A 16,466-nucleotide genomic window follows, 5' to 3' on the forward strand; every position below is an offset into this window, starting at 1 on the left:
TCACCTTGCTTCCATACCTTCATAAGCTTTTCAGAGGTAAAAAGTACCCACAGGTTGAAGGTCAACTGCAACTGCTCAGCCTTTCTGAAAAATCAGACTTCAAATCATTAAAGAAAACACAGGCAACTTGGGTCATCAAACAACTTTGAAGCATGTCATTCTGAGCTCTGAAACAACCACGCGTTATAATACCTTCTTTTCTTTCACAAATCCTTTTCTCCTCCATGGTATTACCCATTTAATTCTACAGTTGTATTTATTCTGCGTATGATGTTTTCAGCAGGAAACCTACAGAAAACTTTAGACAAAACAATTTCTGTCTTCCAAACTACATTAATCTTACGTTTTAACCTTTTCAAAAGCTAAGAATTAGGTAAATATTGGGGTTGCATCAAACTGGAATGTACTCTTCCGAGACCTGCACTTTTCTGGCCTTTCAGCAGACTGCATGTCCTGGATATAGACCGACCTGCGCTGGAGCGGCTGATGAATAGTTTTGACATTCAGCAGTCACTACCATCCTCCAGTAAATAAATCCCGGCAACCGAAGGAGTTGTTCCTCCAGCCACACTACCGCTTGCTTCATGAGCCATTTCGCCAACAGAAACTGACACTAAACTATGCCCTTTAACAAAAGATGAGAGAAGCCATCACTCTCCAACACAATGGAAAAGTTTCACAGAAAAGAAAAACAAACAAACCCCACACCGTTAAGACCGTCCTGTCAATTTTTGCCTTCACGCCCCAAACGAGACCGGACTAAAAGAACCGGTTCATGAAAAAAAAACCAGAGGCGAAACCGAAACGCAGCGCCATGTGCACCACCCTGTAAGTCCGCAGCAGGCCAAGAGGCGTCGGTGGGTCTGACCCGCCTCGGCCCCACTCCTCTTCGCACCTGGCCGCTGCCAAGCCCCGACCAGGTCGCCCTGCGAGCGCGGCACAGGCGCGGCCGAGGCGCTGGGCCCCGGTGCGTGGCAGAGCTGGGCCCCGGCCCTGCCGGCCCCCGCATCCCCGGCTGGAGGTGGCCCGGCCGCTGCCCGTGGGAGGACTCGTCCGGCTGCCCCACCGCCCCAGCACACCTGGGGCCGGGGCCCCTCCGGGGGGCAGCGGCCGGCGGGGCCCCTCTTACCTTGTTGGAGTAGGGCGGTTTGCTCAGGTTGATGCCGTCGCGGACGAGCTTGTCCCGGATCATGATCTTCAGCTTCAGCCGGGGGTAGGCGGACAGCCCCCCGCCGCCGGCCGCCCCCCGCCGCCCGCCGGGGCGGTGCCGGAGGGCCGCCCCCCGCCGGGCCTCCTCCGGCCCCGGCGGCCGGCGAGGGCAGCGCCCGGCGGCGGGGGGCGCCGGCCGCGGGGGCGGCGGCGGCTGCGGCTCCAGGGTGAAGTAGAGCCCCGCCGCCGTCTCGTCCGCCTCCTTCAGCCGCCGCACGGCTTCGTGGATCCGGCGCCGGTGGTGGGGCACGGCCACGCCGATGGCATCCAGGTCCGGGTCCCCGATCTGCTTGCAGACCTCCAGGTCGTCGTAGCCATTATCGACGAAGGACTCCGCGTACTGGGGGAGCTGCAGGGTCTTCAGCCACTCGTAGACTATGTTGGTGCACATGCTGGCTCCAAAATGAGAACGACTGCAACTTTCAGCACCGAAGCCAGCCTCCCCCTTTCCACTCCTCGCCGAAGGAAATAAAAACGCCAAACAAAAACTGCGATGCAACCAAAAGGTCTCAAAATCAAGGTCAAGAAATCAGCATCCACCAGGAAAAAAAAAAAAGAAAAAATCCTTAAAGCAGATCAGTAGGGCATCGCAAGCACTGCTGAGCGAACGCCTCCTGTTTATTCCTCCTCCCGTTTTCCTACCACCAAGTACAGCCGCTTTCTGCCACCGGAGAAGGGAGGCTCGGACTAGAGAGAGGGAAAATGTAAGGGTGCATCCCCCAAAATCCCAAGTCGCTGCTGCACAACATCCACCCACTTTCTCTGGAAGTAATTCGCAGTCGCTCTTTTTCCCCCCCTCTTCCTTTCAGTCTTAGTTTCTGTTTCTGCTTCTGCCTCACCTTCCTGCGCTCTGTCGCATGATGAATCTGTTTACTATGTGTAGCTGCTTTGGTACACGATCATGTTGGCGGAGAACCGAGCGCAGGATCCCGCACCCTCGCCCAGCACAGGCAGGGGTGCCAGCGTGCAGTGCCCTCCTCTCCCGTATCTCCCCCGGCAGCGGGTGCACACGGCGGCTTCAGCTTTCCTTTTAAACGGGTCCTTTCGGGTTAGGAGGAAAAAAGAAGGAAGGGGAAATTAAAAAAAAAACAACCAGAATCCCACTCACTTTTCCGAGTTACTTTCCCGGTTCCCCTTCATCCCCGGGATGATGGTTACATGGGCTCCGCCGGCAGCCAGCCCAGAAACTGCTTTCCCACCGCGCTCTCCGCGCCGATGCCGGCGGTGCCCTCCTGCCCCTCCGGGCCACGCAGCCCCGCGCCCGGCGCGCACAACTTTCCCCGCTTTCCCCTATCCCTGCCGGCCCTCCCGCCGCTGCCCGCAGCCGCCCTCGGGAGGAGGCGGCGGCGGGGCCGTGCGGGCAGCCGGCGCTCCGTGCATCCTCCGGCGGCGGCGGCGGCGGCGGCGGGTGAGCCGATCTGCGACAGGTCACGGGCGCTCCCCCCCGCCCCGGCTGGTGGCGGTGCTCTCCCCTCCCTGCCAGCGGTACCCCGGAGCGGTGCTCCCCTCCCGGGTCCTCCTTCCTCCCCTACCCCGGAGGCGCCTGACGCGCCGCCAGCAGATTTCCTCCGGCTCCTCCCGGTGCTCCGGTGCGGCTTCTCCCCGCTCCTCCTCCGCGCCCGTCACCCCGCTGCCAGCCCCCTGCCCCGGCTCTCCCCAAGGCCTTTGCAACTTGCCCCGCTGGCAGCCCGCGGGCTCTGCCGCCGGCCGCCCCCCTGCCCGACCCGCCGGGGCCGCGGGGAGGCGGCGTGCGGCCGGCCGGGGGCAAGGCAGGCCGGCCGGGCAGCGGCGGGGGGCTGCCTCCGCTCCGCAAGCAATCCGGCGGGCTTGCCCGTCCCCGTTCCCCCCCTGGGAAGCTGGGAACCTGGCAAGGGAGAGGCACCGCGCCGAGGGGGCACGGCCCGGGGAGCTGCCCCCCAGCGCCCTTGGGACGGCGGGACCGACGGCGGCGGCGGCGGCGGCGGCTCCCCCGCGGGGGCACCGAGCACCTCCGCGGCCGCAGGGCGACCCTTCGGGGGCGGGCGGGGGAGCGGGCCTTTCGGCGGCGGCGAGCGTCTCCCCGCGCCCCCGGGAAGCGGTGAGGGAAGGCGGGGGGCGCTGCCCCTGCTCTCCCACCCGCCGCCGCGGGCTGCCCGGGGCCGGCGGAGGCGCCGCACGCGGCCGCCGCGCTGGCCCCGCAACGCCGGGCTCGCAGCGCCCCCTCCGGGCCGCCGCGGAACGCAACGCGCCGCCCGGCACGGCCCGGCCCCGGCACGGCCCGACCCGCCGCCCCACCCGGCCCGGCGGGCGGCAAGGCCGGGGGGGCCGGGGCTCCCCGCTCCCCTTGCCGCCCCCCAGAGGGGTGAGGCGTGGACCCCGCCGCCATTTTAATTTAAAACAGGTCGAAACTTGTTTCCTTACGAAAATCCCTCTCCCTCAGCAGGCCCTTCGGCCCCGGTGCGTGGGGTACTGAGGGAGTCGGGGCATTTTCGGGCTGGCCCTGCCTGTCGGGTCCCGTAGCGGACGGGATGTCGTCCGTGGGGCAGGGGCAGCCCGACTTGGGCTGGGGGGAGCTGGGCACCGCCGTGGGCACCCACCCTGCCTCCCCGCAGGTGTGCCGGAGGAGGAACCCACTCCCTTTCGTAATTTGGTGGGTTCGTAACAGGTTTCCTGAAGGACCTTTTTTAGCAGATAGGGCCACATTTGCCCTCAGCACTTCGTGACAGTTTGCCACAGGATTACGTAGCACAGCAGCATTCTCAGGAAAAGCATTATATTGCAAGGGGTTTTGAAAAGGTTAGATACTTACCAGTTGTTAAAATGCAGCCTCTGAGTATAAAGCCTAGAGATCACAGATTCAGGGGCTAGAAGGGGAAAAAGGGAGGGACAGCATTTTATTCTGTTTAAAATCTCCTTCCATCCCTTTTCTTTTTCTGTATCTTATTTTCCTTCCAGGCCACATAGTATTTCAAACCCTCTTCTCAGGCCAGAGATGAGATGGAAGCAGCAATTATCTTCTCATCACAGACCTGGTGAAAGACTGACAACGCCAGAGAAATTAGCAAGGAGGTTCTGTGAACTGGCGCTGGAATTGATGGTCTGAGAGAGAGGAAAAACTGACTGGTACAGCCCGTATTCATCGGGCTTCTTGACAGTACATACAGAATGATATCATTTTTATGTGTGCATTTTAGAAGAGTCTTGGAAGGCTTTTAAGGCATTGCAAATGTTATGATTCAGACGTGCTTGGTAAACTGCAGGTCTCCCACCTGTAAAAGGGAAGGATCTTAGCTTCTGAGGGGACGGCAGGAGGAAAAGTGGTGCACCCCCATGGGAGCGTGGAGTTTGGCAGCAGGTTACAACATTGTGAAACTCTCTCTGGTTGTGTTTGGTGTTGATTTCAGTTTCACAAAATGAGCTCACCTGGTAGCAAATACGGCAAAGTTTTACGTGACTCTGAAATACAAAGATAAACAACAACTAAAAAGAAAATGTTATGTCCACCTTCAAAAAAGACAATCGGAAGTCCAGGCAACCAAAGACCAGTCCACCTCACCTCAGTCCCTAGGAAGACTTTGGGGCAAGTCTTCGTGAGGACTTACATGAAGTTTTGGGGGGTGGTTAGAAGGGGCGCTCCTCAGGGGTCGACACTGGGGCCAGCACTGTACACCATCTTCACTGATGCCCTCAGTGACAAGGTGGAATGCATCCTCAGCAAGTTCCCAGGCGGCACCAGATCGGGAGGGATAGTCAACGTGTTGGGAAGCTAATTTGAGAGTGAAAAGGAAGGAGAAAGGTCACAGAGTGGCAGAGCAGGAAATGGAGGCATGCTTTGAGTGATAACAGCAAACTCAGTTTGAAAACCTCTTTTATGTGCTTTTTATTAAATGCAAAATTATTATTAAAAATGATTAAATGCAAAAAATGTTAATTCCTGAGACATTGAACTGTGGTTTCAATCCAGCTGAAACCTAAGGGTGTGCTTGCTGATTGTAAAGCCCCACCTATCATGCGTATTGTATCTATAGAACTATTAAATCAGTAGGGTAGTATCAGTCTAAACAGTATTTCTTACAGTATTGGCAGATTAATTTCAGTGGTGGAATATAGACACGGTATTTCACCTTAAATTTAGTTTCTTTCTGCAGTACACTATACTTGTGTTATGTACACAAACTAATTAAGGTGTTAGTATGTCAGAAGACGGGAGAAGCTTTCCCTGAATGCATAGGGTTTGCTGACATACCCTGGAAATAGGTTCTGCCTAAACAAAGAGCTGGAGCACAAGCAATTTGTAAATGAAGGGAGCACAAGCGGACAACTAATAAGGGTGAGATAAAGCACCTACAGGTAAGTCTGCCTTCAAGCTCCAGGATAAAGGGCAGAAAGAAGCTACAATGAGTTAAAAAGCAAATATATTAGTGCCACACACCCTGGCTTCCTTCATTTGGTGTCATACCCTACTCTCATCATGCAAATAATCATCCTCTTTTCTAGGGTTACGTAAGCCTGTGCACAAGCCATGGAAGGATCTGTCGTGTCTGACCTTGCCAATGGACTACGTAAGAAAGGATGAGACTCCCAGAGGAAACCTGAACTGCATTGTCCTAGGAGAGACACACAGCATGTAATAAATAATATTTTCTTACCTTTTATAAACAAGTGAGAAAAGGACACTTCTCCCTGCTTTCCATACTTTGTCATTCGAATAAAGACCACTTCTTTCCAAACTTATCTGAGTTTAAGTTAATCAATCCACAGTTTGTTTGGAATTTATTTGAATTGTGTGGGCTGTTGAATATTTGACACAATGGGCTTAATTTCTGAAGTGCTCCATATGACTGGATTGTCTTCAACATTTCCAAACTCAGTCTTGACTTTCTTTTTCAAATTCAGCAGATAATAAAGGTGGGAAGACGTATTGGAAGTCACACTGACGATACAGGATTGCTATGTTGCAGCCACAATATACATACACACATATGGAGAGCAAGTACAGAAATGTTTGCTATGAAGTTGCTGGTAGAATTTTTACATGTAAGCGGTTTGGTAGTGCAGGAGAAGGACCAGATTTTTGCATTTAAGGGTAGCTTCCAGCAAAATGGATAAAAGTTATTTCTAACTTGGATTTAGAAGAATCAAGTCCAGATGAGATGCATGGCAGAAAAAATACTATTTTTCCTGAGGATTTTTTTCTGTTCTGTAAGCTTTGCGGGCCCTCTATGAGGAAAAACTGAGATACCTGGCAGGTTTCACCATGTCAGCCTGTATTATTCATGTAATACAACATAAATGTGACTGAAATTGCCAAAAAGGATACAGCACAACAATGTCAGATTTGCTTAGCAAATGTAAAGGATATTTTAACTGAATTGTTGATTTTGGTATCCTTTAAACAGAGGGCACCCTACATCTGCAGTTGGACTCGATGATCTTAAAGGTCTTTTCCAACCTAAATGATTCTATGATTCTATGATTTGTGCAGTGTACCAAGGAATTAAAAAGTTTCATCCTTGAACTTCTGTTCTGAAGGGTATGCTATTAAAATATATGACTATCTATTGGATTACATTATCTGACAATAATGTATGATAGATTTTGCAAAGCTATGGTCACACATTTTCTATACCATGAGACATTCTAGATAGGCATTTTGCTTGGGATGAGATAAATAAAAATGTAGCTGAAGGGTAACTTACACCTAGGTACAAAATATATTCAGGAATCCTTAGAGCTGTTTACTTTTTCTACCTTTATCAAGACTTACTCCGTTTTTGACACATTGAGGAAGCAGTGTGGGCCTTTGCTCTGGACAGCTAAATACTTCTTAATGTTTTGAACCATACACTGATGTATTCGATGGTTGAAACAAAGCTAGACAAGAACACAAATACTTAGAGTAATCACATAGTGGATGAATGAGAGGAAGACCGAGATTAATACAATTCTGTTAAGATATTTGTGAAGTTGTTCAGCTAGAAGAGGAAACTCAGATTCACACACAGAGTGAGGGAATACCACATGATTATGTTGCAATGAATAACGTGCAATGAACAAGTGCAAGCTAATACTTCTGTACTTTTCTAAAACAACAGAAGCAGATTCTCAAATACTTTTCTAGGGTTTCCACTGGGGCACAAGTTGAATAATTCACTAGAATGAATGGAACTGCTCATACACAATGGCAAACATTTGCAGAACTAGGCTATTAGTTCAGGTAAATAGAGCTATTTATACTTCTGTGTCAAATGTTGCAATTATTGGACTGTTCCTGGAGTACATTGGCAAAGAGACCAGAGGAAAGTAATGATGACGGTGAGAGAAGGTTTGCAAATATCCTGTGTCTTATTTAAAGTGTTAATCTTAAAGAATATATAACAGCAAAACTCAGCATCTAAAGGAAGATTTGCTCATGTAAACTCTGCAGAGAAATAAGCTTGTGTATAAAGCTTAGAACTTAAAAATTTAGTACACAACATGTCAACTCCCATGAGCTGTACTAACTCTAATGAATAGTACTGACTGTTAAGTATTCTGGAGATGGACTTTTCCTCATTAAAAAGTCAGGTGACCATTCTTTTAAGTACTCTTTCATAGAAGAATAGGAAAATTTAGATTGGAAAGGACCCCTGGGGGTCACCCAGTCCTATACCCTGCTCAGAGCAGGGCTAATTGCAAACTCAGATCAGGTTGCAGATGGGTTTGCCCAGCTGACTTCTGAAAATCTGCAGGGATGGAGATTCCTCAGCCTCTTTGGGTGGTCTCTTCCAGCACTGACCCACTCTCACCATGAAGAATTTCTTCCTCCTTCTAGTCAAAGCAATTGTGACCTTTGTCTCATGTCCTTTTGCTGAACACTTCTAAGAAGGGTTTGGCTCTGTCTTCTTTATAGCTTTCCCCATAGATAGTGAAAGACTGCTTTTTGGTTCCCTTTGTCTTCTCGTCTCTAGGCTGAACAACCCAAGTTCTCCCAGCCTCTCCTCATGTTTTGTCAGCAGACAAAAATTTGGGAAGATGCTGAGAGGTATGAAGGTTTATTTGAGCAACAGCTCTATCACGGAAAAGAAAAACAAAAAAAAGGAGACTAATGAGAACATTGCAATAAGGCACTTATATGACATTTAAGTGTAAAAATACATTTATCACTTAGTACTTTATATAGACAAAACGATGTTTTAATTTTAAAGGAAACTTTAAAATATACAAAACCATGACCCCCTACCCTAAATTTACTCACTATATTTATGTTTGTAATAATTTAATGCTCATGGAGACTATCTAACTGGGAATGTAAAAGATCTAACTGATGAAACATCCCTTTCTTCTCTGTCATGAAGATAAAATTATTTTGGATTTGAGAGTGCATTTGAAACAGAGTAGCTACTTTATTTACTGTGGTGCTCCTTTGCCATTAAAAATTTGCAGGCATTAATTTAAGATCAAATCTGTGATAACTTTCTGAATGCAATAGAGAAGCAAATTGAATAGAAATGGGAATAAATATCCAAATTAAGGCTGCTCTTTTCCTCAGACCAAGTTCTGTAACCAGAATTCAGTCTAAAAATGTAGCCTCTTTTTCCTCAGTAACAGAAGAAGGTATAAGAGCTAAATGTCTTCCATGGAGCAGCCAATTCTCTATTCACCACTCAACTTCTAACTTTTTTTGTTGTATGTCACTGTCAATGAGAAGCTAAAACCGACTTGCACAAGTACTAGCTTCTTGGCCTTTCATGGCAAAGACTCTATCCTGAAAGAAAACAAAATTATCCTAAAACAAAACAAAAATACACTTTATCCCTAGAAATATATTGTGACTGCTATTTTATCAGGTGCTGACAGACACCTTTTTCATAAAGAAACGGTTCCCTACAATAATTCAGGGTGGGTTTGTCTTTGCAAACTTAAAACACCCATCAACTCTCATTACTATTGGCTTTGAGCCAGAAGACAATGCTGATCTGGTGTGCAGGTGGTTGAATTTTACCTGGACTCAAAACACATTGCTTCACACAGAATGCTGTTTAAATTAACTATTTATTGTAGGTAAATATAAGAAGAAATTCTAAATTATTACTAATAATATTGTTCTTGCTACTACTTAAGTTGTGGAAGTCCCTAGAAATACCAACTGAGTATCAGCACAGTGGGTAAAAAACTAATGAATATTTACATCCTCACAATCTACAATCTAGCACGTCCATGTGATACCATCTCTGAAGCATAAGGAACAAAAAGCTAAAAGCTTTGCTCACTTGGACATTTACTGTGAGCTTCTGTCTCCTTTTTTCTATGAGCTTCCAGATGCTTCTCTTCATCAAGAAGAGCTTCTTCATCAGACACATGCACAAACCATGAAACAACAATCTTTATGCAGCTTTCAAGTTGTTGGGTTTTTTTTCCAGTGAGAAATTGAATTTAGAGCATACAGCTACTGCCTAATAAAATTGAACTCACTTACAGTCAGCATAGTCATATGTCTTAAGCAAATACATTGTGAAAATCCGCAAACATCAGGCACCAGGTTTCCAGGACACCAAAGCATTTTGTGGAGAAAAAAAAAAAAAGATTTAATAAAATGGGCAAAAATGGATCCATCATTTCTAACTAGCCTGTGCAGCTTGCCCTAAAAATTGTGGCACTAGCTGTAATTACCAGCTGTAATTACTGTGGGACAGAAAGTGTATGTCAAGGGAGGGGGGGACCCTTCAACCCTTCAGAAATTATCCTCTTCATTCCAAAAGGGTCTTCCAGTGTCCTAGGACTGCAAGGTAGTATCCTGACCCCAGGGGAAATTAGGGAAAAACCCCTGCCATTCCATTCAGAACAGCTGAGGCTTCTGTGCACTCCTGGAGCAGTGTCACCCATTCGTTTTACAGAGCTATCAGAAAAGCTGCTGTATGACAACCAGGTCCTAGTTTCTCCCATGTTTGTTTTTACTCTGTCTCTCTTTAGAGGCATATAGGCAAAGGCCCAGATTTATATGGTATTTAGGGGAAGACAGATAGAGAATCATGACATTTTCAAAATTACTCAAAACCCAGACTCTCTTAAGTACGTAAGCATTAAATCTGTGTTCTTAAACTCCTTTCTGTTACACAGCTAATAGTAGGGACTGGCTATTCTTATTACCCACTGGCACATGCACAGTTCCCTTATTCCATGGGCTCTTTCTCTAACTGCTCCATTCATCCATCCTTCCTCCATGTCTACTATCCCAACCCGTTTCCTGCAGCTCTGCCTGCCTCATGGACTGTTTTTCATCATCTCCTGTTTCCACAATTCCTCCCCTTTTCCTTCACAACTTCTCTGCTGAATGGCTTTTTTGTTAACACTCTTCACTTTCAGTTATTTTCTCCTTCTCTTACTGTGTCCAGATCTGATTCTTTCCCCCTGCCGCTCCAACAAAAATAGTTAAGTTGGAAAATTCCCTTGTAATGTTTTCCCTGTTCATTTACTTACATTTTTGCTTAGGCACCTGCTACCTAGACAGGATATTGGGCTAGAGGGACTTCTCGTCTGATTCAGCATGGCCATTGCTATGTATGGTTTTCATGAAAGGCCAAAGCACTATCCTAGCTTTCCCTTTCTCTCTTGAGCTCAGCTGCTGTAGATGGTATAAACACACAGAGTTTCCTGAACAGCACTTGAGACACAAGGCATAAAAGCAGGAACCATGCAAGGTAGAAATCAGCAAGAGTAAAGCAGCGAATACTTATTTTATTTCTTGAGGGTCATCAAACGTAAAGTGGTTCCTTGCAGAAAGAAGTCGAGATTATTGTCCAGGTGGCTCTCAGGTAAAAATTCCTGGAGCCAAGCAGCACTACAGGTTAGCAGTCATGATTTTTCCTCTTATGGGCCTGAGCCCTACACATCAGCAGGACCGATAGTCCTAGAGGAGGAGGAGGAGACGGAACCAGATGGCATGAAAGCATGATCCAAGTAAGTTAGACCATCTGAAGCAGCTAAGGATTTGGCTCCTGGCTTTGAACTAAGGAGTCTTGATAGTGCTGAGACTCTGAAGAACCTCCGCCAAGAAATTAGAAAGCTCCCGCCGTGCCATTTCAAAACAAAGACAGGATAAAGTGTTTGGTTTTATGCAAAAGCTTCTCTCCAAATAATCAATGTTTGAAAGAATCAAATATTTCCCTGAATTCCCCTCAGACAGTCCCATTCTGGATGAGTAATGAGAAATTAATCATCCTGTCAGAATAAACGCTGTGAGACCTTTTAGTCATGCTCGCCCCTTTCTCCATAATAGATTTTTGTCAGTCATTCAACTAGGTCTCCCAAAAGACAGCGCTGCATCCCAGCTCCTGCCATTTGTGTGGTCTTTTTTTCCAGCTGGGACTCGTTCTGCCGTCCCTTGGCATGTCAGGAGTCAATCGCGCGTCACAGGAGCCCGACCCATCACGCCCGCCTTGCCTCTGCTGACTGCCGCGCTGCCCGCGCCGCACCGACTCTTCATTAAGTCAGTGTTGACTTCAGTCTGCCTGCAGCTGATACCCGGTATCTTCCTGACACAGGCGGTCACGGCTGGTGCATCTGTGGGGTTTTAACTGTTTAGATGGGTGAACACAAGACTAACAGAATATTATAGGACCAGGGAATTAACAAGCAAAAGTTCTCACAACCATATGAATTCATTTACTACACACATATTTCTGCTAAAGTTGATATAACAGTATAATTAGAAAGGGAGAAAAAGGAAGAAGTAACGTGTTTTCTGTCCTGAGAAAATTTTTCCTTCTTATGAGTCATGCCAGCTAAAAGAACCCAGAGTTTTTTCACAGATACCAAATCAGGATGATGGGTTTTATCTCCAGGGAACACATCCAATTTTTTATTTTTGATGTATTATATTTTAATTCCCTTTTCAACAACCAGTAGCTCAACAGAAGTTTTTTATCTTTGTATTATTGAGTCTTCATTTCTCTATAGCTTGCATGCAGTATCCATTCATATAAAAACTCTTTCATTTAAGTGCACCCTCATCCATCTTTAATTATCAGCTTGTATTTGAAGTGAATCTGGGAAGACTGCTGAGGGGCACAGACCTTGGCTGCAGAAAGGCAGACAGTTCTGTGGGTTAATCTCTGCACCTCTGGTGGGAGAAGACAGGAGAAAGACGAGTTATAAAGCAAATAACTCTCAAATTTCAAAAATACCATATGTCCAGATGACTGCTGCTTGTTAACCCTGGAAATGTTGGTAGGGGGACGGAAGAAATGTTTTCTTCCCGTCCAGTCTGCTGCAGGCTTTCATGTCTTACCCTCTTCAGCTGAGTATGCAATGTAGGAGTGGACCGCTGTGTAAGTGAAAAGAGGCTGCATATGTGAGATGATCCAAGCTGTGACACCAACTCTGACCTAGGTGTGGGTCAAACCTAGTCCAGGAATGGCCTTATTGACAAACCTTGGCATTTGTCAACATCCTGATTCTTATCGCCATTTCAGGTTGCCAAATTCAGAAGACGCAGTTGTCTGTCTTTCTCCAAGAAAGGCTATGTCTCAGCTTGGTGGACCAAGGGTATTTTCACCTGGGACCAAGGACCTCCCAGGTAAATTCTTCAGCTGTGTCACAACTTCTTACCAGAGTAGAATTTGGGGGTCCAGGTAGTTATCTGTGCATTGGCTCGTATGGTAAGAACAACAGTCACACAGACTGACGGACAGCTATTGCTCATGTCAACCAACCAAAACCTTGATTTGGATGGTTGAGAAACCAGGACTCAGAAGTGTGCCATGAAGCACACCTGGCTTTCCATCTAACGGCAGCCTCTTGGGGTTCAGTCTTGCTGATGATTTGAAACAGGCTAAATCATGTCCTCATAAAGTTCAAGACTTTCATCCAAGGTTTGATCTAAATCTAACATTAATAAAAAAATGATGAATTAGCTTAGTTTGGATCAGTCAAATATTAGGGCAATTCCTGTTTCATTCAAGACCAATTAAAGACCCAGGTAGAAGATTAATGCATCTTTATCTCTGACCAGTCTTAGTCTCATAAAATCAGCATTGGTCAGCTGAGTGTCAGAATTAGTCTGCAGAGATGTGGTGTAATGAGTTATTTTTTTCTCTCTCTAGATAATATAAAAAGCCAACTTTTTCTAGTGATGCCAGTCAGTAAATTTGTGGGCTTAATATCTCCTCTCCTGCCTGTGAATGGTTAGAAGATATGGACAGGTACATTAACAGTAAGCTGCCACTGTAGTCCATGTACCCCAAACCTGGCATGCACCTCCTCCCTCCCCGAACTTGAGTAAAACATCAGGTAAGCAGAAGAGCTTGGTAGCATGGTGGTAGCATGGTGGTAGCACATCCAGAGATATCAAAACACTTAATAAACACAGATAAACTGGATTTTAGCATCCTATTGCTGTATTCTTTAGAAACAGTTAGATATTACTAGATTAGCAATTGTTTCTGGACTTCCTTGCTTCCCATTTGAATGCCAGAATAAACACCCAGAGTTCCAAAAAAGCTGCAGGCGTGGAACTCTCTGGAAATTTGATCCTGTCCATGGCGGTGGCAGGCCGCGCTAAGCCGAGGCTACCCTGCGGCTTCACCCCTTCGGCTCTGACCCCGCGGGCACTCAGCACAGGCACGGGGCTTTGCCGGCGTAGCTGTTCCTGGGAAAGGGCAGAAATAAGCATTGCTGCTCCCCTGCCTTCCCTCCACCGCAAACAGCCCAGCAGTCATCTGAGTGGCAAGGACTTGTCATGCCTTCCTTCATCAATAGAGAAATGGAAATGTTGATTGCCATTAAAGAAGCTTTTCTTTACATTTTCACTAGGCTGTAACAAGCATTTCAACTGTTCATTTGCGTTAATGTTGCAAGATAGGGCGTAACCTGTAGACTAACTAATTAAATGCTCTTTGATTTTGAGTGAAGTGTTTGGTACAGTTTAGACAACAGAGTCTAATTAGCGCTGGATGTTTAATGGAACTAAAGACCCATGAAAAGCAAAAGGTGCTGAAATAAAAAGTCAGTGAGAGAGATGTGAAGATAAATGAGAGTAAAATAAGGAAAATAAAATAACCCTTTGCTGTGCTAGAAATACCATTCCCTCAGAAAAGCCTACATTAATTATGAAAAATTGATAAAATCTCATCAACTCAAATGTCCAGCTGTTTAGGGTAATAAAACAGAAAGCTATCCAAAACACATTATGTCAGCAAGCAACAGATTAAGGTATTTCACACTATCTCACTGCATTTCATTTCTTCCAGGCAACAAATTCACCGCAGTATTTTTACAATGGAATAAAAACTCTGTACGTATTGCTTTCTGCGCTATGATTCACAGCCTCTCGGCAGGAAATAGAATGTTTGCCTTAGCAGCACCTTCTTCTGTCAGTAAATGCAGCCAATTTATGGTTTTCCTTGGCTGAGAAAAATGGGTATGCAACTTTCTACCAGTATGTAGTTAAGTCCATAAACTAAAAAAAAAAAAAAATTCTCAATAGACGGGTCTACAGCATAGCCTTAAAAACAATAAACTTTTATTAAATGCATGTGTCCTCTCTAAGAAGGGATTAAGCTGAATGGTTTAGGAATAGCAAAGTCTAGATTGCATCCCCAGCTCTGCAGAAATTCCTTGGTACTATCATCTGCTGAAGACCTGGGAGCAAGGTGTACCAAATCAGCGCTAAAAGCCATGGCCAATTTAGTTTCTCAGCACCTCTGGTTCCCAGGCACCATCTTTTTTTGCAATGGGGAGTTAGTTTTAGGTTTTGGTTTGGTGGGGCTCTTGGGTGTATTTTTGGTGGGGCTCTTTTCAGTGTATTTTCACGTTATTTATTCTGAAGGAGAGAAGGTGAACAATGAAGTCAGCTAGTAGTACGTTGTATGATTACACTATCACCACTAGTCCCTGAATAAGGGTGATTTAAAAAAAAGCACCCTGAGTAACTGCAGTGCAAACACAGATGCCTTAATCCTGCACCAGCACCGTGTCGGTGAATGTAGAATCCAGCCCTTGCTTTCTAAGAAATGACATTTGTGTAATGACATGCAGCATCCCTATCCGGCGGTACGTGGTAGGACAAGGATGCCTACGATGCAAAGCTTCCTGAGGAGGGACGTGTGGCCATTGCTCTGCAGCAGGCTGCCGGGAAGTGCGGCTGTGGTATGGGTCAGTGCAATGCTGAAGTGGTGCCTGGCCCCTGGCAGACATGGGAACCAGTAGCTTGAGCAGCTCAGACCTTATGTGTAGCTGTCATGGGGCAGGAATAAAAATGGTCCAGCAGTTCTGGAAGCCTCTCCCTGCCTCTGAGCCCTGTGGCCTGTCACCTCACACCTCACTGCCCACAGACGGTGTCAGACGGTGTTTGCCTTCTACACACAGCCACTGTACCCACTTCTCTCTCCTCAAAACACAGAAACCAGGACCAGATATTGCCCAGGGCTGGACTCCTGTGCAGTGGGGAGGCATGCTGTCTGGGAGAGGCCCCAGTAAGTTATGGCCAAGGTTGCTGGGCAGGACTTGCTCATGGACCCCAGGAGCTGCTCCAGTCTCTGAGAAACTCACGGGAGAGTTTGGACTCACAGCCTCACACAAGCTTACATGGAGCCCAGGCCCCAACCCCAACGAATCATGCATGATCAGACCCTCTGACATGGGCTCCATGCCAAAGGTCTCCATGCCAAAACAAGGGCAATATGTTCTGCTGCGCTACGGCTGTGTTTTTCTTCATGGGCTTCAGGTAGGCTGCCTTTTTGTGTTTGCATTGGCATCCTGCACCGTTAGAGTGAAACCCAGCATTGAGCAGTGGCTGAGCTGCCGCCTTATATTGCTGCTTGAAGCAAAGTCCAAGTCACAACAACTGCAAACTAGAGCGTTGAAGTCACCGAACCCCTGTGTGCTTTGGCCATTGGTACAGAAATGACTGGCTGCTTCACAGCCCACCACAGGCAACGCTTTACAGCACCATGTCCATGTGTGTCATATGGAGACTTGTATGTGGCTTACGACTGAAAGAGGCCACAAAGGTTGCTGTGTTATTTTTGGAAGATTACTTCAGTCTTAGAAAGCCAAACAGTTTTGTTTACATCTGCATCGCATCTACAGGCATGGAGCTTGGCATTAGCAGCCCTCTCATCACACCCATGTTTTCTTGCCAAGGGAAATGGTTAGTTAAAACCCATTTCAAAGCCAGGGCATGAATCAACAATTCACAGTTTGGACATCTGTAGGGAAACGAACCAGATATTAGATCACACACAGGGCATTGCTGCTACAGATGAGAAGTTTGGCATGTGTAGGGTGTGCTTACATTT

General features: G+C 46.9%; 2 protein-coding genes across 5 annotated transcripts in view; one reads left to right on the forward strand and one right to left on the reverse strand.

Annotated features, from left to right (window-relative positions):
- Positions 1–3,346, reverse strand: part of LOC140649244 (SAM and SH3 domain-containing protein 1-like) — a 578,691-nt gene extending 575,345 nt beyond the window's left edge. For 2 of the 3 annotated variants that reach the window (XM_072856151.1, XM_072856148.1), the window contains exons 1-3: positions 2,742–3,346; positions 2,049–2,250; positions 1,130–1,697 (exon numbers count right to left, since the gene is read on the reverse strand). In XM_072856151.1, the coding sequence (XP_072712252.1) occupies positions 1,130–1,697; positions 2,049–2,068 (588 nt within the window). In that variant the 5' untranslated portion in view covers positions 2,069–2,250; positions 2,742–3,346. The remainder of the gene's footprint in view (positions 1–1,129; positions 1,698–2,048; positions 2,251–2,741) is intronic. The other variant, XM_072856149.1, reaches the window with a different exon arrangement.
- On the forward strand, positions 1,295–5,674 carry LOC140649245 (uncharacterized). Of its 2 annotated transcripts, none has more exons than XR_012041539.1 (2): positions 1,295–2,617; positions 4,144–5,674. XR_012041539.1 is itself a non-coding variant. In XM_072856157.1 (2 exons), exons 1-2 carry the CDS (start codon positions 2,357–2,359, stop codon positions 4,150–4,152), a joined length of 1,242 nt encoding a protein of 413 aa, XP_072712258.1. In that variant the 5' UTR covers positions 1,295–2,356; the 3' UTR covers positions 4,153–5,674. The 2 variants fall into 2 exon arrangements, 1 of the variants encoding a protein (XP_072712258.1); XM_072856157.1 differs by having other exon boundaries at positions 1,295–3,589.
- The last annotated feature ends 10,792 nt before the right edge of the window (positions 5,675–16,466 follow it).

Source organism: Ciconia boyciana, chromosome 3 (assembly GCF_034638445.1).
Source record: "Ciconia boyciana chromosome 3, ASM3463844v1, whole genome shotgun sequence".
In the NCBI taxonomy this organism is placed as follows: Eukaryota; Metazoa; Chordata; class Aves; order Ciconiiformes; family Ciconiidae; genus Ciconia; species Ciconia boyciana.

What these genes read in the sequence shown, in the direction of transcription:
- LOC140649245 (XM_072856157.1), top strand. Translation starts at nt 2,357, where the DNA reads ATGATGGTTACATGGGCTCCGCCGGCAGCCAGCCCAGAAACTGCTTTC.